At 51.1% G+C, this 23663-nt stretch overlaps 2 protein-coding genes across 4 annotated transcripts in view; one reads left to right on the top strand and one right to left on the bottom strand.

Moving 5' to 3' along the window:
• Positions 1-1242: 1242 nt before the first annotated feature.
• Positions 1243-11209, bottom strand: LOC144178170 (gem-associated protein 8-like). The gene is made up of 3 exons (XM_077705782.1): positions 10786-11209; positions 5685-5834; positions 1243-1532 (listed from the first exon to the last, which is right to left on the bottom strand). Exons 1-3 carry the CDS (start codon positions 10952-10954, stop codon positions 1333-1335), a joined length of 519 nt encoding a protein of 172 aa, XP_077561908.1. The 5' UTR covers positions 10955-11209; the 3' UTR covers positions 1243-1332.
• Positions 11210-11518: 309 nt separating this feature from the next.
• Positions 11519-23663, top strand: part of L(2)37cb (DEAH-box helicase 16 lethal (2) 37Cb) — a 148466-nt gene continuing 136321 nt past the window's right edge. For all 3 annotated transcript variants that reach the window (XM_077705757.1, XM_077705767.1, XM_077705747.1), the window contains exons 1-3: positions 11519-11910; positions 17094-17228; positions 20327-20385. In XM_077705757.1, the coding sequence (XP_077561883.1) occupies positions 11713-11910; positions 17094-17228; positions 20327-20385 (392 nt within the window). In that variant the 5' untranslated portion in view covers positions 11519-11712. The remainder of the gene's footprint in view (positions 11911-17093; positions 17229-20326; positions 20386-23663) is intronic.

The raw sequence follows: 23663 nt of genomic DNA, 5'->3' as shown, positions 1-23663 counted from the left end.
AGGAACACCCATCGGCCACATGTGCCGCACCGGACGTCTGGACTGTCTGCGGCCCGGTTGGATGCGCCTTTCTCGGTGTCTTCGGCCTTCCCCATGTTGGGAGGTGCCGCCGGTTGAGGTTACAAGTGAGTGTTCCAGCTCCCCACACCACTGCGCACAGGCCGAGGTCTTGCACATCGGCTGCTAAGATGCCAAGTCCTGCAGTGGCACACATTCTAGTCAGAGCGTGCAGTCCCGGTACTTCTGCAGGTACGGCTCCAGCCCCCGGATGCTGCAACAGTACTCACTCCTGGGCTGGCACGCTCGTACCAGGTGGATCATCCGGGCACTCTGTTAGCCACGGTTGTCGGTGTCCCTGGTAGATGGCGTTAGTGTGTGGCCTCACAGCCCACAGCCGAGGAGGCCCCGCTCATTCGGTCACTGTGTACTGGCCAGAACACCAACCAGACCAACGCCAACTCTGCCACTGACTGCACTGCAGCCGGGTGCCGCAGAGAACCGAGAGCGGTCATCCCAGGGCATCAAACCATCGCCTCCTGTATTTTCACAATGCCAAACGCATCAGCCCGGACCGGCCAACCAAGCCCTCTCCTACTCCGGCTGCTCTCTCCCCATCGGTAGCTTTCCCGCGCTTTAGTCACGTGAGCGGTGGGGCGATGCTCGGTGGAAAGCGGCAACGTTGGCAAAATGTGCTCCACCGCAGCTTTGAGTTTTCTATCGCTGGCGCGAGTGCCATTACTTTGGCAACCAAGCTGCTCTCGAATTCAGTTACGGTTGGGCGATCCTGGTTCAGCTTGGGACCGGCACTGCAGACGTACCACTCTCTCCCACTGGGAAGCGCGTGATGCGTTTGGCATTGTAAAATAGAGGACGCGATGATCGAACTCAACTTGCGCCTCCCTGGTGAGGCGCAGTTCCGAAGCTGAAGTTTTCTACAAGCATAGCGCACACCTACGTGAAAGCAAAAGCACATTGCAGGCCAATACTGCAAGCAACAATTTTTTACCTATATGGAGAAAAACCCGCACGCCTTCGCTGCACAGTGGTGTTTGTGCTTGCTGCTGGCACCTCACCACTTGTATGCCGATGTTCACATCTCAAACAAATACGCAACACAGAGAGCCATGACCCGCAGGCCCTGAATCAAGCCCATACAGAAGGACAACATTCCAATTCATCTTGCAAGCAACGAGCCAGCAATGTAAAACAGAGGACCCTGTCCTTCAAATAATAAAGGCCAGCCACGGCTCAAGAATTCTTTATTGCTCGTTTGCTTTTGTTGTTGCTGGTGCGCAAGCTGTGCTAATGGAGGGCCCCCAAAGGAAGACCCTGTCACAGCTTGAGCGGGATATTGGGCCAGGGCTGGGCCTGCAGCCTGTCTGTGAACTTGTCGAAGCTGAGCTGCAGGTCCGTCTCCAAGCAGTGCAGCACGTCCGCTGCCGGCCCCCGACCGTACAGGCGCTGCCGCCGCACGAGGCGCGGCTCGACCGTGGCGGCTGGCTGAGGCTGCGCACTGGCGCTGCGCAAGGCATCTGCGTGGCCAGGACAGGCACAAACATCGACACACTCAGGCACGCAATGCTAGTCGCTGCAGAAATGGCAGCTGGCCCAGAAGGGCATGAAACGTGCCTTCCCAGTGGGGAGGTCAACAACAGCGGATGTGTGCACACGATGCACGGAGCTCATTTCTATCCACTGAGACATTTCCTCCACACCAGGATTCCGCAGTTTTACCTCGCCTTCGCTTAGCCATCTCGGGCTAATCAGCCACACATGCACCAGGAGCACCGGCCTGGTGCCCAACGGCATGCTTTTATTTTTATCGCAGAACGTGACTTGCGCTTTGCACCACCGGAACATCTAAGGGCTGACTCACACCAGACCAGACCAGACCAGACCACCACTAATTAATTTCACTTGTTCTGCATTCCACTACTACACTTACATTCACCAGTGTGCAGTCGTTCCACAGAAAAATTAAACCCAACTTTTAAATGCAGAGCATTTCAGTAACTCACGATGTCACCCGCGTTGGCGTCCGTAGTCCGCATCGCTCCCCGTCGGTCTGGCATTGGATTGGATTCGATTGGATTGGATTGGATTAAAGTGGATTATGTTGGATTGTGTTGCGTCATAGCCGCGCCACGTTGCGTCATAGCCGCTCCACGTTGCGTCATAGCCGCGGCAGGGGGTTCACGGCACGTTTCACTATCGACTTCATCGACAATGTCTACGCGGGAAGAGAAGGCGGCGCGGCGGCGTGCTGCGGATGCTGAGCGCAAGCGCCGCAAGCGAGCCGCCGACGCCGAACTTCGCCAGCGAGAAGCCGCAGCCATTCGTGAACGTCGGGCGGCGATGCGGGAGGGAAAACAAGCACAAAACAAACAGAACTCCTGCTGGCGCAGTTTCAGGCAGGGGGCGCGCGAGCACTGCGAAGGCGGGAAATTTGAAATGCGTCGGGTGGTAGCAGTGAGCGGATAACGGCGCTACAGCTCATTATGGCGAATCAGTGCTCTGCATTTCCAACAGTTTTCACGTAGAGTGGAACGGCTGTAACTTTTTTTCTCTTCGTTTGTCACTTATATATGTGCTATCTTTTCCGTCTGCCTCCTGGATTATAAAATAGCAGGACAGCAAACTAGTACCTTGAAGTCACCCCTTTTATGCTGCAACAAATTGTAGCTGACTGGTTATGACTTTCACATTGGCACTGGTTCGATTGCACAGATCGGGGCAAGTGCATATCATTTTACGGCGGACATGATACTTGGATACTTCTTTTATGTTTCCTGACAGAAGTTAATGAAGCTAGACGGAAGTGTGCAGCTTTTTGTCCCAATTTCAAGCAAGCGATTCCTTACGTGGTAGGTCATTTTAATAGAGACAATTGAGAATACTTTTACCAGTAATAAAAAAAATATCCGCTGATGAGACAGTTCATGTTAGCATATGGGTGACACTACAATGCAATGCTGGAAGCAGTTTTAAATCGCAGTGTTACTACTCTCAGCCAGTGTTGGGTGCTGCAAAGTCAAATGCACATTTTTATTCCCAGGGGTTCGCCATTCCTGGTGTTGAGCCTCCTGATCACGTAGGTTTCATTCCAACTGTTGACTTAATCTGCTTGTTACCAAATTTCACATTTACAACAGCAGAAAATTTTTTTATGAATACGCCTGCAGACAACTCTCTCAGGTGAACACTGCAAACTACGCACAGAAAAACGCGCATACCATGCAGGGATTTTGCTAAGATTTTGCGCAGGTCAAATTCACGCCACATAATGTAATGCGTATGGAAACAATTGTCCACTTGTTTTGTTGTGGCTGCATACGACTCTTAGCCATCCATGGGCACCATCTGTAGCTCTGACTGCTCGCTGTTTGGGGTCAGCCCCCGTCGGCCGACACCTCCACTGGCAACACCTCCACTCGAGGTCTCAAAGTATTTCACAAACGTGGTGAGGCCGATCCTCCGAGGAAATCCTCCATTTCGAGCGACCCTCGAGATCGCAGTTTCTGAGGGGGAGCGAAAGGCATATAGAGGCGAGGTTATTGAAAATTTCTATTCAAAACATGAAAGTACGCCTCAAAAATATATCTTTATAACGTTTTTATTTTCTGTTGAATAACTATATAGGTATTTTAAGAAATATTACTTTCTGTGATTGAGCGGAGCACAAAAATGACACGAGCTAGGTGGACACAACTTATTTTTGTGTACGCTTCTCCCCGTATCTTCTCGTGTCTCCCGTTCTTTCTGATCTTATCGATCACTGAGTTTCAGCGCCCCCACTCCGGATGACAGCCAAGATAATGATGACAGCGGAAGGGCTGGAGGTGCACGGCGGTTTTGTTTTCAAGCGTGACGAGCCCATATTTTCGGCCGGAATTGCCGACACAGTAAGCGCCTAATTCTTTGTTCTTTGCTGTTCACGCCACTATCCTCAGCTAAAAGCCCACATAACGTTCAGATTACAAAGGATTGCGTTTGTAATTTGGAGTAAACCCGCTAGAAATGTTCGCGTTGGACAGCACAAAAGCGCGAGGTAGCAGACGAGCACGAAGCGATGGGCACTTGGAGGGGGCGGAGCCTCGAGGAGCGGGCAACGCGAAGAAAAAAAAAAGAAAACTCGCTTTGGAGCAGACGAGACGCTCGCTCGCTCCGCTACAGCGAAGCAGATTACGGTGGCCCACAAGATTTTCACAAGGCCCTAACTTACTGCTGCCGAAGGTCTACACTAATTACGGCATACAAACAGCCATTTTCGAAGGCATTCAACTATGGGACTCATTACCAATAACAATGAAATTGTCTTATTCTATGCGTTCATTCCACAGTAGTTTAAGATCGTTTGTGCTTAACAATGTTTCGGAATAATAAAGTCTCGTATAGTAGTTAAACCTGTTTTTCCAGAGCTAATATTGTATAATTTCTAGTTATGGTGCTTGCATATTTTATTGGCGTGTTACACTGACCTGTACCTAACTGCGATACTTTAGTACTTGTACAGTATATTGCTTCTTCATTGTACGGTCCATGCTTGCTAACAATTTTTTTCTGAATAATAATTTTTGTGCTTTCCCCTGTTTATAGTGCTTAAAACCTGTTTTTCCCAAGTTAATATTGCATAATTTCTTGTTATAGTGTTTTCATATTCAATACACCCGCTACACTGACCTGCACCTCGACTGCCTACATATTTTTCACAATAGTTCCGCATTCATCAACAGGAGGTCCCCCCGACAGCTTTACTTATTTAACTACGTGCGATGTGTGTGCACCAAAAACGCTCGATAAAAGCCGCGAAAAAGCATCGGCCGGAAGAGGAGGCCGACGAGCACTTCCAGATTCCCCCTGCACGGCTGCACTGCCCCACGACTCCTCCGTGCTCCCACTGACAACTGGATGGGCATGCCAGTCCGGCAGAGAATGGCCCGCAATGCAGGTTTTGCACACAGCTCGTGCAGGGTGCCCAAAGCAACCGAGCCAAGCTTTAGAATTGGAAAAGCTCAATTTTCCCCAAGCAACTGTGGCAGTGTTTAGATTCTTTTAGATTTTTATCACACGCTTAGTGGACTCAAGGTGACAGTAGAGTTCCATTTTTGTGGAAACGAGTCGAGATTAATTTTTCAAATAACGAGTTGCACGGCAACTTGTTATTCATACATGCGATTTCATGCAAGATCCGCACCGTAACATTTTCCTACTGCGGAGAGTTTGGAGCCCTTCATAAATAGTGACCTGATTGGCAGAACACTCAAGCACCTGCAGCCAGACATCCTCTGGCTCATCCTCAGCACCTCGCACGCTTAGGTGGTGCTGGCCTGCGCAAACGACTCGGAAGCTGCGCAAGAAAGCGTCTCGCCAACAACATGCTCAGGGGCACCGCTGTTTACGAGCCACCAAGGAACCATGCGAGGGGAACGCAGTGGGGCGGCACGCCCATTCTGGAGGCTGGGCCAGGCGGCACTGCAGTCGCAGCGCCGAGGTGCTTTACGCAAGGCTCGAGGGGCACAAAATATGCGATTGTACTCCACAGCCCACAGACTCAAGGCCTGCATCTCTCACGTGAGAAAAAAAAAACAACACCCCATGACAGTGCTGCACAAAAGTTGCGCAAGTTCCAGAAAATGCTCAGGAGCTCTGCAGCAGGAACGCAGAAACAGCAGCCAGAAACAAACCAAGGCTCTTGCGGTGCCGGGCACTCTGCTCGAAGAACGCAATGAGGTCCTCCGTCACGATCATCTCAATCTCCTCCTCGCTCTCCTCCGGCTCGGAGTCGACGTCCTGCCCGCCACACGCTTGCTCAAACCCCGCACTGGCCGGCTCCCCTGAAACACAGGTCACACGTGCGCAAGTGCACCTCAACATCTGCCCAGAGCGCGTGCCTGGCACCAATGGGCCCCACTGGCCTGGCCACCCACGTGGAGCCTCCAAGCAGCACACTCCCCACTCGCTTCTACTCTCCTCGTCTCGGCTCGTGTGGTGCGCTCCAATCAGCACTAGGCCACAAGGACCACTCATGCGAAAAAACTTGTGTTCCCCGTCCTTGAATCAATGCAACAGGTCGTGGTCTGGGCAAAACCGTGCAGAAACAGACAGAGAGAGATGCACTGACAGCGCAGTCCTTGTCGCGTACCTCTCTTAGTCCTTGTCTTTTTTTGCGCTGCTTCGCCTAGACTATGTACCAACATGCCTGGTTTTCCAGACTAAACAGGTCGTGAATATCAGAACAAAAAAGGAAACGAAACTTCGCCTCAACCAGTGGCCTCCCATGATGCCTTGACACTGGCCGTGCGCTCTTGGATGCTGCACCATGAGCTCTGTTGCGACGCCTGTTCAGATCAACCACCGGCGACCGATGCTGTAAATGGCCAATGTTGTACCTTGTGCACCTAGCACCCTCCAGTGGTTAGCCCAGGCCCTTCCAGACACAGCCCCTTTTCGAGCCAACGCACGCATGCTGTTGCAAAAAGGCCCGCCGCTCGCCGCATTACCATCACATTTTCCTCACCGAATGGCTCCCGGCAAGTCAAATATCAAATTGTGCAGTCAACTTTGCAATCTGACAGTGAGAATTACCTGAAAATGACACCAGCTTTTGTTTGGAGAACATGTAGTTCATTCCGCAAAAGCTTGTTTCTCAAAGACCACTGCGTGCCTAACGTGTGGGCCTGGCATTTTCAGCTAGCTTCCAGCAATTGCAGCTTCATTTCTACGTTGCAAAATTGATATTTTTGGCACCACTACGCCGTTACCCAACTTCAAGCCCATTTTCCATGTCATTTTTGTCGCCCACTACTGCTCCCTGAAAAAAGCACGCTGATCGTTAACCTCACCCACACCTTATTTCTGCGATAAGAGCCAAAACTCTAAAGAGAACCCCCAGTCATTGGATATCACTTCAGGTAAGGAAAATGCTTAAAATTGCCCTCGCACACTGCCAGCTGTGTGCCGGCCAGTTACGCTTCTGCACATGGCGGCTTCCGGAGGTCTAGTGTTGCTTCTAAGTAGAACTGCCCACTCTGACGTCTCAGCGCCCGCGTTTGTCGCCTCGGCTCTTATTGCCGTCCCTGCGCTGTTCCACTTCATGCAGTCTCCATGGTTTTCAAAAATGCCAGGCGACGCAGCAATGCAGGAGGCTGTGTGTGGCTGCTCAGTGGAAGCTTGCCGGGCACCCTGCTCACAAGCGGGGCTGCAGAAGCGAGTCACAAGGTGTTCGTAAACCGCCAGACGAGGAGTGGTGGCGGACTGACAATGCCATTTCAGCTCCAAGCCGATCGTTCCGAATCTTGGGCTGACTGTAATTGTAAGATCAGTCATTGAAAAGCTGTTCCCTCCTTTGCGATGCCACAGATTTTCAAAGTGTGCGATTTTTGTCGGCTGCTGCTTCTGTTACGTAATGTGGCAGAGGAAGCCGCACACAACAGGCTTTATAACTGAAATGGGAGATGCAGTTGTAACATCCTTTCACATAAATATTATGCGAAACACTGCTCCGCGGACACACGAATATCTGGGTCGTTGTTTCATATACGGACTTGGAACTTCTTTGCGAAAAACATTCCCCCTTACTTAGAGGAACCCGCACGCGTAGCGATATTAAGAGTGCACACATAAGCAAAGCACAAATATAAAAGCGAAATGATTGTGCAGAATGCAGCAGTGACTTTCCGCGACATTCCACACTGCTAGGCTACGGGTCTGTGATGAGGAAGGAGATGACGAAGAAGATGAGATGGCCACTGCCCCAGAAGAAAGAATGGTGACGAAGCAGGGTGTAATCGAGGGAGCCGTGATATGGAGGGCTGCCTGCAAGATGCGGCAGCCATTGCTGAGGCAGCCCGGAGACCCAGCCGTGCCTACCAACTGGCCGCCCACGACTGCGCATTGAATCACCGGCATCAACTGGGCGATGGGTCATTTCCCGTGTCCACCACCAAGACAACCGGGACAGTAGCAGCACCGCTTTCGGTTTGAACTGAATTTGGACGTGTCACTTTTTCCGCCCCAAGCCAAACTTTGTCTTCAGGATTCACTTCAGTGTCGCATTCTGCTTGCCCCTGTAACATCCTACTTGTTAACTCGTCCAGTTTTGGTAAATGTTTGTGTCCGGCATCATAAGACTTCCCCAGGCGCGTGCCTCATTTCTGTGACGCGAGTCTTGAGGTCTAGCCATCACCAATACCATCACAGGGTCGAAATAAACTACTCACTAAAACAAATGTGCCAAACAGCCCCGAAGCATTTCTTAAGAAACCACGACACACAACTGGGTGCAGCCAATGGTTTAGTGCCACCAAATGATTCAGCAGCAGGAATAGATGGAATTGCCAAAGCTCCTGAATGCACCCAGACGCACGCTTGGAACACTGATATGTCAACTTTGCACACATCTATCTCTGCAACAAAATAAACCCAAGCACATCGAAGACCACATCTGACGGCACATGAAGGCAAGCACAATATGAAAATGTGCTCAAGTTGGAGACCAAGTTCTCATAAGAGAGAAAAATGCAAAACCGACTTTCAACAGCTGACTTAAATGCCAACCATCTTTGATTATAACCAAATATTTTAAAAATTGCTTCTTTAGTTCAACTGAGAAGTCCCAGCCCGAATTATGAATAGCTACATTTTTTGCCAGCACTCTTGCAATGCTTACAGGTATCGTTCAGGTTGTCAGAGACATAAGAATTGCTGAGGCCATACTTAATTTACCATATTTACTTTATCACGCAAAATGCAGGGCCGCAAAAGCCAAGGATATGCTGGTGAAACAAGTGCTTGGGCAGGAACCCGTAAATCACAGTCATGAAAAGGGGCATGTCATATGTGCAAACAGAGCATGTTGTCAAAAGTTTATTTTAGGTTTCGGTTAAAATTGTGGCTGGGCCAATGACATCCCCAAGGCTTGAGAGTGCAAACTGCGCAGAAATCACTATTACCACTTTTTGCGCAATATGTATGTGATCAACCTCCACAAGCTGCTGTAAGATGGAAACAATACTACGTGGTAGGGTTTTCTTAACACCCATCGTGGCAAGTTGCACAAAACAAAGCTCTAGGTACAGAAAAAATGATCTGCAGCGTCAGCACTAACCGCTACAACAAATGACTAGCAGCCCCATCCTTTGTGATACTCGCACACTGGCAGAAGTTCAGATAGAAAAGACGGCATCACTGTATTCAAGTGGAAAAGTAGGCGTGTTGGTACATCCGTCCTGTCTTTTTTTGCGCCGCTTTTTTTCTATCACTGCACTGAACTCTGGAACGTAGTCGAGGTGTGCAGTGACGACTGCAACTGACGGCACTGCTCAATGCCAGTTCCCACAGGCGTCACTGCTGCTGCTGCCTTGCAAACACTAGCAACATATTTACTCCCCGCGCGATATCAGCACAGCGACCAGTGCTTGCGGCCAAGTAGTGCACAAGGAGAAGACGCGATACTTCGTGCGCTGCCCCCATTCAGACAACAAACATTCGTCAACTAGGTCGACTATCGGCCGTTCTTTGTTAAAGGAGCCATGAAGAGAAAATGCAAGTTTGCTTTATTCGAAAGATTTCGTGTTTTATAGTGCCCCCAGCGCTTGTCTGGATACAAACGATGCTTTATTCACTGAGAAATTAATCAATTTCAGTTCAAATTTTGATTTTCCCGCTAAATCGTTTGTTTTCCTGGTCTGCAACGACATCACAGAAACCGACCGTTCTGCAGCCTGGAGTACCGTGATTCACGCGTCTGCCATACAGGGTAGAGACGCGTATGCGCTGGCGCCGCCATTTAGGGTCGCTCGCTCGCCGCCGAAGCAAGTCACTGTGTCAAAACCGCATCAAAATTATCACCGCAACGCGGTTTACTGGCAAAGTTTGAATCATCTTATCTGTTTCGCGTTGCTAGGTATCATGGAAAACGAAAAGAACAACGCGTTGAGCATGTTGACCAAATTGAATCGGCACAGGACCGTTCAAAGGGTGTCTCCACCCTGCCGGGAAGTGCTCCTCGAGGAACCCCGTTCTGAACCTAGATGGCGCCACCATACCGTGGCAAGCCGTTTTCTGCCTTTGGTTTGTTTTTGACCGCATTTAAACCTGGCTTGTTTTTGTTCTGGGAGAAAATAATCGTTTCCTGAAACAGTGCTCGCTCGACAAATATGGCCACGTAAGACACCATTGCTTGCGTCAATCGGCCAGTGTCGTCTGAGACAACCCCAAGCCCCGTAGTGCTGTGCAGCTAAACCAAGCATAGTGCGCACAGTACCAATAGCAGTACGCATCAGTACTTCTATGTTTAAATGTGCTTTCATAACTTCCACTGTTCGTCCCACCATTCTTATTGCTTTCTAAAGAATGTGCCCTAAATTTAAGCGCAAATCGCTCGTTCGGCTAGCTTATAAGCTCTACCTAATTTACGTCTGCTTGTGCCGCCCTCCGCCAATCGCAGAGCTGTCTGGTATGACATCATAGGTTCTGTTGCGGGAAATGAGCCGGTGGGTCGCATGGCCATTCCCTTTTTTCCTAATTATGTAGCTTATTTGAGCGAAGTCTACGTTAAAAGTGGTGTCAGAATGATTCTAACGAGGCAATCTTTTGAATGAACCAAACTTGTGTTTTCTCTTCATGGCTCCTTTAAGCACGAATTTAATAGCGCAATCGCTGCACGCGTTTCTCGCGGGTGAGTGGCTCGGCGCGCGGCCGCTCACCAGTTCCCCTGAACAAGTTCCCGTCAGCGACGCTGGGCAGCCGCTATGCACGTAGGGCGCAGCCCGCAGGGTCATTCACCTGTTGCCGTGGGCGCAGCACTCCGCCGCGCGGCCTCCAGCAACTGTTTGTGATGGTGAAGCCACATCATCGTCCTGTGGTAATGGTTCCAGTAACGCTTGAACAGTGGGTTTTGGCCCCTTTCCTTCGTGCACGACGAAGTAGAGGCAGCAGGGTAGGTAGGCCGCATAGCTCGCAGGATTTGGCAACGCTACCCAAGCCGTATGCTCGCCTTCGAAGCTCTCAAAACTCTTCACAAAACCGTTGGGAATTTGCGGCATGAAAGGTCCGCGACTTCCTAGTCACAACAGTCACAGAAACTACCTGTCCTGCAACCACAGAACAGGGAGGATTTCAGCTGAATATATTTCTGCATGAGCGCAACTCATGGCACAACTGAACCAACTGAACACAGCCGGTCGCCAAGAGGCCGTGCTTAACGCTTACCAGACCATTCGAACAACAAACCGCCAAATCAGCTTCTGCAGTAGCCCAATTTTGCAGTAGCCCAATACAAAAATTTTAAAAGTAGCAAAAAGCAAAATGGAATAATTTAAAAGTAGAAAACGTAGCTCAAATTATTTTTGGCTCTGTCTCGTGCCCCACGTGAGACACAATTATTTTGTAAATATTGAGCTAGCAAGCTCTTGGAATAAAAAGGCACGAAAGAAGAAATGCGCCAAAATTATTTAAACTATTTTACTTAATTCTTTCGCGTCGCAAACATGGCGAGTGCACCAGTCACAAGTCACAACTAGCCACAACAAGTCATCAACATGGCCACATGGCCGCGCGCTCTCAACGTGTTGTGAGCGTTTCTCGGACATGTCTTTTTCTCGCTTCTGCAGAGGAGCGGGCCCCTTCAGCTTGTGCTGACTAAAGTGGCTCTGACGTGAAAGACGTGCACCGTTGCGCGCACTTGCTTAAAAAGCGGCCTCGCGATCAGCCATGGCAGGCGTCGAGCAATGGGTCAGCGATCAGCTGCACTCGATCCTGGGCATGAGCGATCGGTACGTGGCCCAGTTCCTGATCAACATGGCCCAGAAGAGCTCCTCCCGGCGAGAGCTGGTCGAGAAGATACGCGACACCGGCACGATTTCGGTCAACGACGAAGTCGTCGGCTTTGTGGGGCAGCTGTGGGAAAAGGTACGCCGTGTACAGTTGACTGGTGCAGCTGTCAGTGCAGCTGACTGGTGCCTGCAGTTTGACCCGGCAAGCCGTGCCAAAACAAGCGCCTTGTTTTGGCACGGGTTCGCCGTTATGTGTGCCATTGCCGTCCTTCTCTGGCGGTGGAAAGTAAAGCGGGAGTTGTTGAAAGGTCTGGCTGGCATGGCGTGCCTAAGTGGCTGCCGTCAGCTTCACCGAGGAGTTAAGTTTGCAGCTGCTCCAGCGTAGCAGCGTCGGAATAAGGGAGGCCGATTAAACTAGCGTTTTTGATCCTTGTGGTTGGCGAGAAGAAAAAAACTTTGCTTATGGAACGGCCGCCACTGGTGGGATACCTGCGTGAAGTCTGAGCAGAAGGCTCGAAGAGCGCGGAAAAGACGCAGCTCAGTAAATCCGGTAGCCCGTGGCAAAAGTTTGTCCGCGTATTTGCGCCGGCACTTGTCGCATGCAAGTAACTGGGCAGTTGAGCACGACCAGTGCGGTAGGCACGTGGATGCTGTTTTCGATGAGAGAAAAATCAGAAACTTGGGACGAAGGTGGGCCTTAGACTCTTGCGAAGCCACTCTCCATTTCGCAATGGCCTGCCCGTTAGTGTGACAGTGCCGTGTAAAAGCTAACCTTCTGGTCATTTTGAGCTACTTCGCCCTGTGGTGTTTGTTCCTATCTTCTTTTTAGATGCGACTGCATCTCATTCACCTGCCTTGTCCATGCATGCATGCATCCCTCCATCCATCCGGCGTCGTCGTCGTTGTCCGCACCAGCTGCGCATGCGCTCTCCGCCGCTCTCACCGCAGCGTTATCTGCTGGTTAGCGCTCGCTCCTCGCAATGCCAGCTGTGCGTCGGCGCGCGCTAGCGCTCGGTTAACGCATGCGCATGCGCTGCTCTCTCTCATTCCCCTCACCGTTATGCGGCGGTATACAACGCGGTACCTGCGCCGCTCCGCTCCATCGTTCCAGCGCTGCTTTGAATGGAGACTAACAAGCCTGCTATCGCGATGGTCGGCGCAACCGCAACAAGCACCGGCCAGCCCAAGAACAGAACTGCTAGCACCACTGACGATGAGACTGCAAAGTGACGTGCACGGGGTGCGGGAACCCCGTAGTAGACGAAAATGCATCGTATGCGTTCATGGCACGTTTCACGCGATGGGAGAATCAACCCAACGGAAACGCCGAGGGAAACCCACGATGCGTCGCATCTACACAGGGTGGGGAGGTGGGCGTAATTTTTTTCCATGTGTCTTGTGAGGTTGTAAACCGCAGTGAGCTCTAGGGTTGGAGTTGCCACAAAGACTGAGCAGATGCTTCGAGTTTGTCCAAAAGGTCCCCTTCAACCGAGGAAATTGGTCGGGCTGTTTGCCGCACCCGCGAGGCGCAAGCACATCCTGTGCAGAGATGGGGTGTGGCTGCGGCTGAGACAACGGGGGAAAGGGCAAGCCGTGGCAACGGATGGGGAGTGAACACCAGCTCGGTGGAAGCTGGGCTGGGACAAAGCTGACGAGGGGCTTCTGGTTGCAGTGCCCAGGATGGTGAGAGCTGATCTGCTACGACAGGGGTTGCCTTGGGCACATCGCCCGAAAAGAAAAGGTCACCTGTTTTCACGCATTGCTGCACTCGGTAGGCGGCAGCACTTTTCAGCGTGATTCAAACGACTGTGGCCGTGAATAGCAAAGGGAACAGCACGGGGCTCTTGCTTGTTTGTCGTGGATGTCTTTCAAGCACGCAGAGGCCGTAGTGTTTGCCATTTTCCGCATACTTCTTTTTCAGTCTTTGCACCACCCACGTATTGAGTGAAAATTGGGAATCGGGCACATGTTCAGAAAGAGGCACGCTTTCCCCGTGAGAAACGTGTGGAGGCCAACTTGTGGGTGGCAAAATTGTGCTCGCTTGAGATCGTTAGGTTTGTGTGTTCATGTTTGGTGCTGCGCCGTTGGGAGGTAAAGTGCTGGACAAGTGCTGCAAAACGTGCTCGTCAGATCCAGTGTAGGCGTCTCGGCCGAGTGAACAGCGAGGCTCTGCAGCAACCATGCATTTTCCCCATCTCGAGGGATGTGCACATGGCGATCCTGACTCTGATGCTGCTCCAGCTGACGGGGACCCTGCAGCACTTTTTGTCAGAATCCTCAAGGCTCGACGAGCGCAGCCAACCAACATTCAGTGCCTCGATTAGGGGTTCACAACAGCAGCTCAGCCGAAAATTGCTGCCCATCGGAGCACTTCTCGGCCGTGGCCTTCAGTGGCAGCAGGCAACGCATTCGGTGGCCGCTTGAAAAGGTGACGAGCAGAGCATGCAGTGCCGCTTTGCGCCGGCGATAGCTTGCAGGCGCGAAGGAAAGGGCTGATCCAGACCTGCAATGGTAGACCTGACAGGGGAGGCCCACATTGGGCAGGCATAGCCCGCATTCCACTCTGCTGAGTGCTCAGCATGTCGGCATTCAGCAAAGAAGAAGCAGTGGTGCAGTGAACTTGGCCACTGGATTCCCCCATTGGAAGGTGCTGCTTGTTTTCAGCTCTTGTGGTTTTGTTTTGTGAGGGCGTCCATTGCGAATCTCTGTGGCCTGGTTTGCTCTGCCTATGGCGTCGTTTATACCTGCATGAAATTGACTTGTTTTCTGTCTCTGCCGTTGCCAGAGGCTGCACATAGTTAAAGGAGCCATGAAGAGAAAATAGTTTAGTTTGAAAGAACTACAATTCAGTATCTCACTCAGCTCCACTAGAGCCACAAAAGATGTTTCTTCAACAAAAAAAAAGCAAGAAGTATTTAAAAACTTTCAAATTTTGTGCCACAGTGACGTGTTATGAGCAAGAATGACGTCATACGGGCCAACAATAAAACATAATTTTCAGCGCGTTAACTGCCCGTTAGCATTCAAGTGATGCGGTCAAATGGAACTAGAGGCCCCATTACAGACGTCCGTCATGTGTCGTCGCGACAGGTCAGTTAGGCGGCCGCCAATCGCACAAACAAGGTTCCGTGACGTCATAGAAAAGTTGCGGGAAATTGGCTAGGGGGTAGCCACGGCTTCACACGTTTGCGTTAATATCTCCGTTATTTGTGCGAAGATGGTGATGATATTGGTATCATTGTTATCGGGACTAAGCAGTCTTTCTAATAAACCCAACTTGTATTTTGTCTTCATGGCTCCTTTAAAGGCCAACTGCACTCAAAATTTTCTTTGTCCCAATTTGATCCATATGCTCTTAAAATCACCATGGCAAAATCCTAAGCTTCGTAAGCACAGAGAACATGAGGTACCGTCGTTCAAAATACCTCCGAGCAGACGACGTTTGCACCTGGCGGGGAGTCGCCGAAACAAGTTCCAAGCGGCCTGTGACGGAGGTAGGGGAACCTGTCCTGTGGAGCTCGCTCTTCTCCGGCGACTTGCACGACGCTCCGCCGGGCGAAGGGATGCGTTCGCCCGGGGTTTCTCTGCTACACCACCGCGCTGTACCGCCGTCGCCATCACATGTTTAAAACTAGCAATATTCGCCACTTTTTTTTTTTTTTTTTCAATGCAATAAAGGAGATTAGAAGCCAAGACACTATTCCTGCGCTTGCGAACGTTTTGGAGTTAGCAAAACTTCTTTTACTTGAAATTATTTTTATCCCCCCCCCTAAAAAAAAACAAAGCGGAAACGTGCACTTGTCTTACACTTGTCATTCCTACTGCATCTATTACAGAAAAAAAGGATCTCTTATAAATTCCTGACCACTTGCACTTCCGCGTCCAATATTTGCTATTATTGGGCTGGCCCAACGCCACCTCCATCCCTTAGACCTTTCCAAACGTTTGATGACCTAACTGGAGTCGTTTTAACATTTAGTATAAACATGTGTGCGGCTTTTGCCTCACTCGCTAAGTGAACCAAAATCAGCCTTGCTTGTGGTAGCAGATGCATACGCACGAATATCGGCAGTCGTCTTCGCGAAGTGCGACAGCTAACGAAACTTCTCCTCTCCTAAACAATAAACTAGATTTTTTTTTCAATTTCCAATTGAGGTATTTACTTTTGTGGAGTGTTAGATTTAGTTTACTTGAAAGTGAAATGTCTTCAACAGCCCGTCTCTGGTGAAAGTAGAAAACAGCGGTTGATAGGTCACTTTTTTCATGTTTTAGTGCATAATTTAGCTATGGAAGCTGGTTTATAGTTTTAGATCCCTTTTATGATTCGATTCTTGATGTGCAGCAAGGCAAAAAATATTCACGAAGCTGTTTGCATGCAATGTGTAGTGAAAATAGTGATTGATCTCCTGCCGCGTGCGGTTTGTTCCCTTCAAAGACAGCTGTGTGATAGCCGAGACGCCGGGCAAACCAAAGTTGCGTTTCTATATCGTACGAGCAAGTAGCTTTGTAAATTAGGGCCCGCTTTTTTAGTCGCAATGCCCAAGGATTGCTACTCCGGCAGGGATTCTAGCGGAAAAATAACCGTCGAACGGTCTACTTCATCGCGATTGATAGCAACGCGATGTCGGAGGTGCGCCTAACCACATTATCCTGGGCAAACGTTAGTGGAAGTTCTTCTGTAGAAATAACAGTGCGAAACGCGACGCTACCGCGTGCTTCTGAAGCGGCTCTGAGCGGCCGCCGGTTCTGGCGCGGCCGCTTCCGTTCCATCACGTACGTCACGTCCGTCCACCGGTAATGGCCGCCTTTTATATACAGTTCCGGTTCCGAAAACACCAATGTGGTGAGCCGTTTGCGTCGCGCGCGTTAATGTTTGAAACACAGTATTTTGCATTTCGCACTCATTTTATGTGTTTAATTGCGTGACATTATTTTTAATTTGTCGAACATTTGAGTGCAGTTGGCCTTTCAGAGTGTGCTTGTGTGAAGCTCTGTGTGACCTGCATTTCTTTTTCTTTTCTTCTGGGGAGCTGTTCTAGTGTGCACTCAGTGTGGACTGAAGCGGCACTGGCGGCGGAAAGATAATGCCCACGGTCTCACTAGATCGGGGAAGCACGAACGCTTGTGGCAAATGCATCAGTTTGACTCTGTCCCAGTTAGCATCACAGCGGGAATCCCTCCTTGCTAATTTGCTCTTTTGTTTTATGCCTGGAACATCTTGACGGCCTGCGCCCGCAGGAGGGATTATTCTCTGCCCTCTGCGGAGCCCCGGGCCGTGTCTGGTGCGGCTCTTGGGAAAGCAGAAGCCCCCCGTTGCAGGTCCCCCACCGGGAGCCGCGGGAGACGCCGGCCCGCGCCCACGAGCGGGCTGTCCGCCAGGTGCTCGAGCAGAACGCCCAGTACGCGCTGCTGCCCGACAGCGACGAGGATGCGCCCACCACCGCCCCCCGCAAGGTGCCCTCTCCCCCCCACAAGGGGCTGTGGCTGGCCAAGGGTGGTGGAGGGGTGTCTGGTGCACGCCTGATTGTCCCTCGTTTGCTGCTCTCGGGCTCGCTCTCCCTGCTGTGTCTTTGCGCTTCTGAGGCTTGTCGGCGCCAGATTTTGTGTGTGCGTTTTATCACGATGTTAGGCTTAAAATGGCACACACCAGCTCAGGGCGGGAGGAACATTGCCGCCGTCGCCCCATTCCTCGTGGAGCCGGTCCGGTGCGGAGCGCGAGGAGCCTGAGCTATGCGTACCCAGCAATCTCTCGAACCAAGGGAGCAGCCAGCGGCTAGCAACTGACAGCAGCGAAAATACCCGATTAAACAAATTCCACGCCTGCGGGGCTGTCGGTTTTGCCAGAAGGCATTTGAGAAGTCTGTTAAGTCTTTCTGGTAATCATATGCAAGATAAAACAGTTTTCGCAACCTTGCCAAACGCTCGAAAGTGTTGTATCACACCGCTTTACGTTGTCATGGCATGAAAGTATGCCGGCATGCACTATAGGCTGCGAAAACTGTAGGATGAGCCACTGTGTGCGTACACACGGGCTAGCTTTATACCAGGCTTCTAACAAGTATGGAGGTTTATCGAGCAAAATGAGTCATGTATACGGTAAGAATACAGTAACACTATGTTTGTTCAGACCTGGAGGATAATTTCGGTAAATTTCCCACAGCTACATCTTCCCAATGTTGAGATATGCATTTTAGGAAACTGCGCTTAGGAGGAGGAGAAAACTTTATTTAACAGTAAGATCGAGCTGATTAGTGGGCCGGGTCCTCAGTCCAGGACAAGCGAGTGAGAGTAATTTTCTTGAGACCAGGATTTGTTCTTTGCACCTGGAAGGGTTGGAAAACAATAAAGAGCTGCTTGGAAATATTCACCGGTTTTGATTCTTGTAATATATGCACGCATTTTGTTGTTGGTGAGTATATCAAGCCTTCAACGCCGTAATCATGTCATAATTATTAGGGTTGAGAGCCAGTTCGTTAGGATAAAGATGGTTACAATAGGAATTTCGGAGCACAAAAGCCGCCTTCGAGTACTCTGGACAACGTGGTGTGGGGCGTGATCGCAATGGCAGAGCATTTACGTGGGAATGAACAGCGCACACTGCGGATATGCACCTTCTTGCACTCAGCCATAAGGAAAGCCAATTTGGGAAGAGGGGAATGTATGACATACAGCCTGAAGAAAATATCCTCACCATCTTTGTGAGCCTCCCTAACATACCCAAACCTACTAATAACACATTTGTGATGGTGCATAAAAATAATGGGTTTGGTACAGAAAAAAAAAAAAACATTCACCTGATGCAAGTCGACACCACCAAATGAAATAGAAGACAGCCGCTTTATTTCCTGCTGTGCGGTGCGCGTGCGTGGTGTGTAGCATTAGACTGTTGAGTCTTCATAACAGCATCTCAAAAATACTCTAGGGAAGCCTGCGCATTTTGAATACTTAGTAAGGAGCTCTGAGCGCTGAACCTCGCGAATAACCTAGAAAGGATGAGTTGCACATGCTCTTCTGACCGATGCTCTGAAGAAAGTTGTTCTCTCTGTCCTCGTGTGTTGCAAACTTGAAATTATTCAGATGTGTCAGAAGCTGGCAAAAATAACTGAACCACGAGAAACGCGCTTTTTCATGCACTACAGCATCACAGCGGGCGATTTCTAGCACGGGCACTGCTGCCCTTCCTCACAAGCGGAGTGTAGCAGGTGACAGCGGCCACTCAGGCATGTCGCCGCCAATTGTGGCACGCAACACAGGGAAGCCTCACTCGAACAAATGCCTTGAAGGAGCTCGCAAGATCTGGGTCCAAGTGAGGCTAGAGTGAGAACAAAGTCGGCCTCCTCTCGACAGGAGCAGTATGTGCTCGTGTTTTGCGCTACCCTCGCTGCGTTCTCTCGTTGACCATGTCGCCAACTGGTTGACCCCCCTCCCTGCCAGAGAGGTGGCCTTCCCACAGCCTCTGCTGGTGCCAGGATGGGGCTGGTTGCATCGGAGGTTCACAACGTGCACCTGAAGCGCAGAAAAAAACGGGGGCACAGTAGACAAGTGTGACAAGCGTTGCGTCCCTGTTTCTTTCGGCGCTTAAGATGAACGTTGTGGAACACCAAGTAGCCCTTCTTCAGGCATCGGAGGTGCCTCCTGCGCTGGTGTCCCTGCTCAGGAGGCACCTTTCCCACAGCTCGGTGCAGGGCCCTTTCGGGGGGAGGGCCGGGCTTGGCGGCCTTTTTGCAGGCCGCCAGGGGGCAGTAGTTCTGGCCCAGTGTGGAGACAGGGGCAGCGCCGACTGGAGGCGGGCTGTTTTCGAGGTCCTTTAAGGAATAAGCACAGTTGAGTGGACGCCAGTGTGTGACGGTCGCAGCGCCCGGGGAAGTTTGGCTGGTACGCAGGAAGGTGCGGAGCTTGGCCCGCCAGTGAGCGCAGTGCTAACGTGCCGTTTCGAGGAACTCTCCCTTGGATGCCTTCGGCAGCTGTCCCCCGATTTTTGTACGCATACAGTGTAATTCTTTGTGGGCAAAACTTGATATAGCTCATTATTGCCCCTCTCTCCATGAAAATGTCAAACCCAATCTCTTTGTGGAAATTTTGCGTGAAAATTTTCTCTGGTTATGATATGCCCTGAGACAAATCCCCAGCGGCCAAGCAAAAACGCGCTGACTACGTCAAGCCTGGCAGTAACTTTTAATCCAAGTGAAAACATTGCTGTAGTAAATAGTGTGACGCTTATGAGGTCCTGTTGGCTTACAAAGACTTGCTTTGGAGAATGCATGTTATTCTTAATGACAACAACTTATTCAAAAAACTTGCAGAGATTGTATGCGCCCAACGCTTCTGCAGCTTATAGCTCGTAAGCGCCATGGCTGCGTTTTTTTTTTAAAATAACACCAGACTTTCTGGATATCGTAGAAGCCGACTTCCCTCCTCTTTTGTCACCCAGTGTGCTGCCGCCCCACTGTGTGTCACTGGCAGTGTGGGCAGGCCTTGGAATGCACAAGTGTGAGTCTGCATGGTGGCCCCTAACGGGATGCTGTCGTGATGGCCAACCGCTCTTTGTGCAGAAGTCGTCCACGAAGAGGCACCTCCGGCGGAAGACAGAGGATGCCAGCGACGAAGACACGTACGTTCCCGCTTTTGAACTGAGCTAAGCAGTTTGTGCCTTGCCTTGGCGTGGCCACGGCTCGATGGGATGGCCTGGCAAACTGGCCTGGCAGCTGGCCTGGCAGCTGGCCTGGCAGCTGGCCTGGCAAACTGTGGCCCCAGTCGCTTGTGGAACGGGTCGATAGCTCCCAGGTGTGTGTGTGCCCACTCCGTCGGGGGTGCAAGTGCTGCGCCGAGAGCACGGTCCAGCTGACGTGGCACTCCAGCTCGCCGGTCGCACTGTGCGGGCACACTTTTCCCCCAAATGCATCTGCTCCCTTGCGATCGCATCGCGAGGGCGCCTGCTGTTGCAAAGGCGGGATGCGCCGGGATGAAGCGATGAGCCGCCACCTGCAGCCCTGCTTTTGGGGAGGAGGCGGGCCCTCCCTCGGGCGAGCCCGCTCTCTCCGCCCGGAAGAAAGAGTTGCTGTGTGGAGAAATGGGACGCAGTGGGACGGCATGCTTGGCTCGGCTGGAAGCATGTATTCCTCGATATATGCCATCTTTTCTCTTTTGTTTTGTCCGTGTGAGCATTAATTTTTAATTTCTCTGGAGCCTGGTCAGGTTGAAGTCAAATTATCTTTGTTTCCTCGTAATGTTTTGTCTCGAGTTTTTTTTTATTTGTCCCAAGCCTCGCTTGGCGTAGAATGAGGATGAACCTCTAATCCAAGAGAAAACAGTTTGCCCATCTTGGTTGTTTCTCGTGGCTGTAATAGCAACGGAAACATTTACTTTTTACTTGTTTGAAGGCATAGCTATTCAAAGTGTCGCTCATCTCGAGTTTCTTTTAGTTATCGCCCTCTTGGCTTGGCTATGACGCTTTAATTCTGGGAGCGTACACTTTTCTACCTTGTAGTATTGATTGATTTTTTGTGTAAAAGCCATTTGGGTTTGTTCTTGTTGCTTACCAGCAATGAAAAATTGCGAGTGAATGATGTACCTGCTCCCAGACACTGCTCCACAACAGCGTCACTCCCTGAGGCTCCACCCCTGTCCTCGTCCTGTTGTCCATGTCGTCTCGCTGCGGGGCCAGCCCCAGTCCACTTCTTTATCTTCATTTGAGGTCGTCTCCTGTCTTTATCAGTGCTTGCCCATTGGGTTGACCTGTGTTCAGTGAAGGCCTCTTCTATTTGCAAGTTTGGACTGCTCTGGAGCAGCCCCGTATTTTGTTTGCCAGTGGAATTTCGGTGGTGACAGCAGTTTTGCACTGTCTTAGAACTGCCCAGAACAGGCAGGCACAAGAGACCCGAGGTTCTGCCTTAGTGGAAGCGATCACTGGAGCTGCGCACTGCGTGCATCCCTTTCTCTCTGGCGGTCCGTTACGGCCGAGTGTTTTCTGAACTCTCACCAGCCTCGCTGCCTTCCCGCGGTTTGTGTGGGCACTCGCAACTCTCCTGCTCTTTCGTTGCGCTAGGGCGAACAGCCTGCCGTCTGCACGTCTGCTCGTATTCGCATACTACGCCCAGTGCAGCTCCTGAAGCTCCTCAAGTGCAGCTCTGGGCAGGACTGGGTCGTCCAAGTGCCCCTCGTAAGCAGTGTGGCAGGCACTTGCCCTCCTGATCCCTTCCCAAGCCTCGGTTCCTGTGCTCCAGCAGCGTCCACCGAATGGGTGTCGTAGGAAGGTGCCTGGCTGACAACGCAGCTTCCATTTGTTGTTGAGCAAGCAGCCTTTCCGTAAGGGCCCCTCAGTGAGGAGTCTGCAGTTCCTGACCTCTTTGACGTCACCCTTCTTGTGGTTGGCATTTTTTCAGGCGAGGACCACTGTCATGTTCATGCTGGTTGTAGTTTCCAATCTTTTGTCGTAAAGCACAGCAGGTGGCAAAGGGCCTCCTGCCCAAACTTGAGCATTAGCCACTTCCTGGAGAGGAGGCCTTCGTGTGAGACGGCGACATAGGGAAAAAATGTCTGCGTTTGGTTCATCCGCCCGACTTAAGCCCACATCTACTAGAATAGGAACTGCATTCATCTGCCCCACGGAGCATCGCCACTGCATAGCAAAGGGCATCTGTTGCAGTGAGGGTTTTATCTCCCTGGTGTAAGCACAGTTGACGGGTGATTTTTCTATTTGACTGGGATAGCAAACATGCCCGAATACCAAATTAGTTTGTATGAGCGCCGATTAAACAGTACTTGGGTTGTCGACAAGTTGAGGAATTTGGGCCAAAAAAGATCGGTTGGCAACTTTGTGACGTGCAGAAGGAGAAATTCACTGAGACTATTTCCCTGAGCTGTGTGTCCCTTTTTAAGGCTCTACCCCACAAGTGGCACTTGCTGTAGTTACTATTTTTGCTCTGCCTTTGTTATCGCTAATCTCTGATGGAAGTGGGAAGTGTAGCAAGGTGAGTTGGGCTTGGCGCAGTGATGACTGAAAAATTCTTCACAGTATGCAAAGCGAAGAGATTCTGTCCTTGTGCAGCATATTTTCGTACCCGTGACAATGCCGTAGGTGCACGTAACAGACCTTGTTTCAACGCCAACCTTTTAATCTCTGTGTTTTTGAGTTGGCACCAGAGTACAGAGGCTTCTCTTTTCCCCTTTTGAGTGTGTCCACCGTTTACGAGAGGTTCATACAGTGGTACGTCCTCCGGTCTTACGACGACCGGCTTCTCACAACGGATCGCTGCGGTCCTGGCACGCTCCCCACGGAAGCAGGGCAACGCTCGGGTGCACGTGGTCCGCTTCATGCCACGGACTCTGGCGGGGATGAACCGGCGTTCCTCTTCTCGTTTCTTGCCCCATTTGGCTGCCTCGTCCCCACCTTTCTTTATTGCGAGCCCCCGTCATGGCCACGGGTACTGGCGGGTGGGAGTGAGCCTTCGACGGCCCCTGGTGCCGGCCGTGAAAAGTCAGTGCAGGTGGAGCTCCCATCGAGCTGGCAAATGTGCAAACGTATGCGACGCAACCCCACGCCGATGGTGCCTGATCACAGCGCGAAGGAGAAGGATCAACCACTGTCCCGTCCTTCGCGCTGTGATTAGGCATGAACACGTACCAACTCACCCAACTTGCGACTGTCCCACGCCGATGCCTGGACGCCCACTCAATCCAAGTCACTCTGTTCTCCCGCCTTCTTCCCATGTAGGCCTTGCACTCTCGCCTTTTCCCCTCTCAATTATCTCGCAGCTTATCTCGCAGTTGCGAGGCGCAAGGCCAGCGGTCGAGCGCAGACGCCGTCAAGGGGAGGGGCGCACAAAATAGGCGCCTCTGTTTTTAGGAACTTGGGATTTGAGCCAACGGTTTGCAAATTACGCAAGAACG

The sequence above is a fragment of the Haemaphysalis longicornis genome, unplaced genomic scaffold (genome assembly GCF_048455015.1).
Source record: "Haemaphysalis longicornis isolate Haplotype H1 unplaced genomic scaffold, Haemaphysalis longicornis Haplotype H1 scaffold_1, whole genome shotgun sequence".
NCBI lineage: Eukaryota > Metazoa > Arthropoda > Arachnida > Ixodida > Ixodidae > Haemaphysalis > Haemaphysalis longicornis.
The sequence above is the reverse complement of the archived record's forward strand: the minus strand, read 5'-3'. Positions and strand labels throughout refer to the sequence as shown.

Excerpts from the sequence above, each read along its gene's own strand:
- LOC144178170 (XM_077705782.1), bottom strand. The coding sequence starts at position 10,954 with ATGCGGCCTACCTACCCTGCTGCCTCTACTTCGTCGTGCACGAAGGAA. Across the intron at positions 5,835-10,785 it reads TGCTGCGCCCACGGCAACAG|GGGAGCCGGCCAGTGCGGGG; the intron begins GTGAATGACCCT and ends CCTGTGTTTCAG. Across the intron at positions 1,533-5,684 it reads CCGGCACCGCAAGAGCCTTG|ATGCCTTGCGCAGCGCCAGT; the intron begins GTTTGTTTCTGG and ends CTGGCCACGCAG.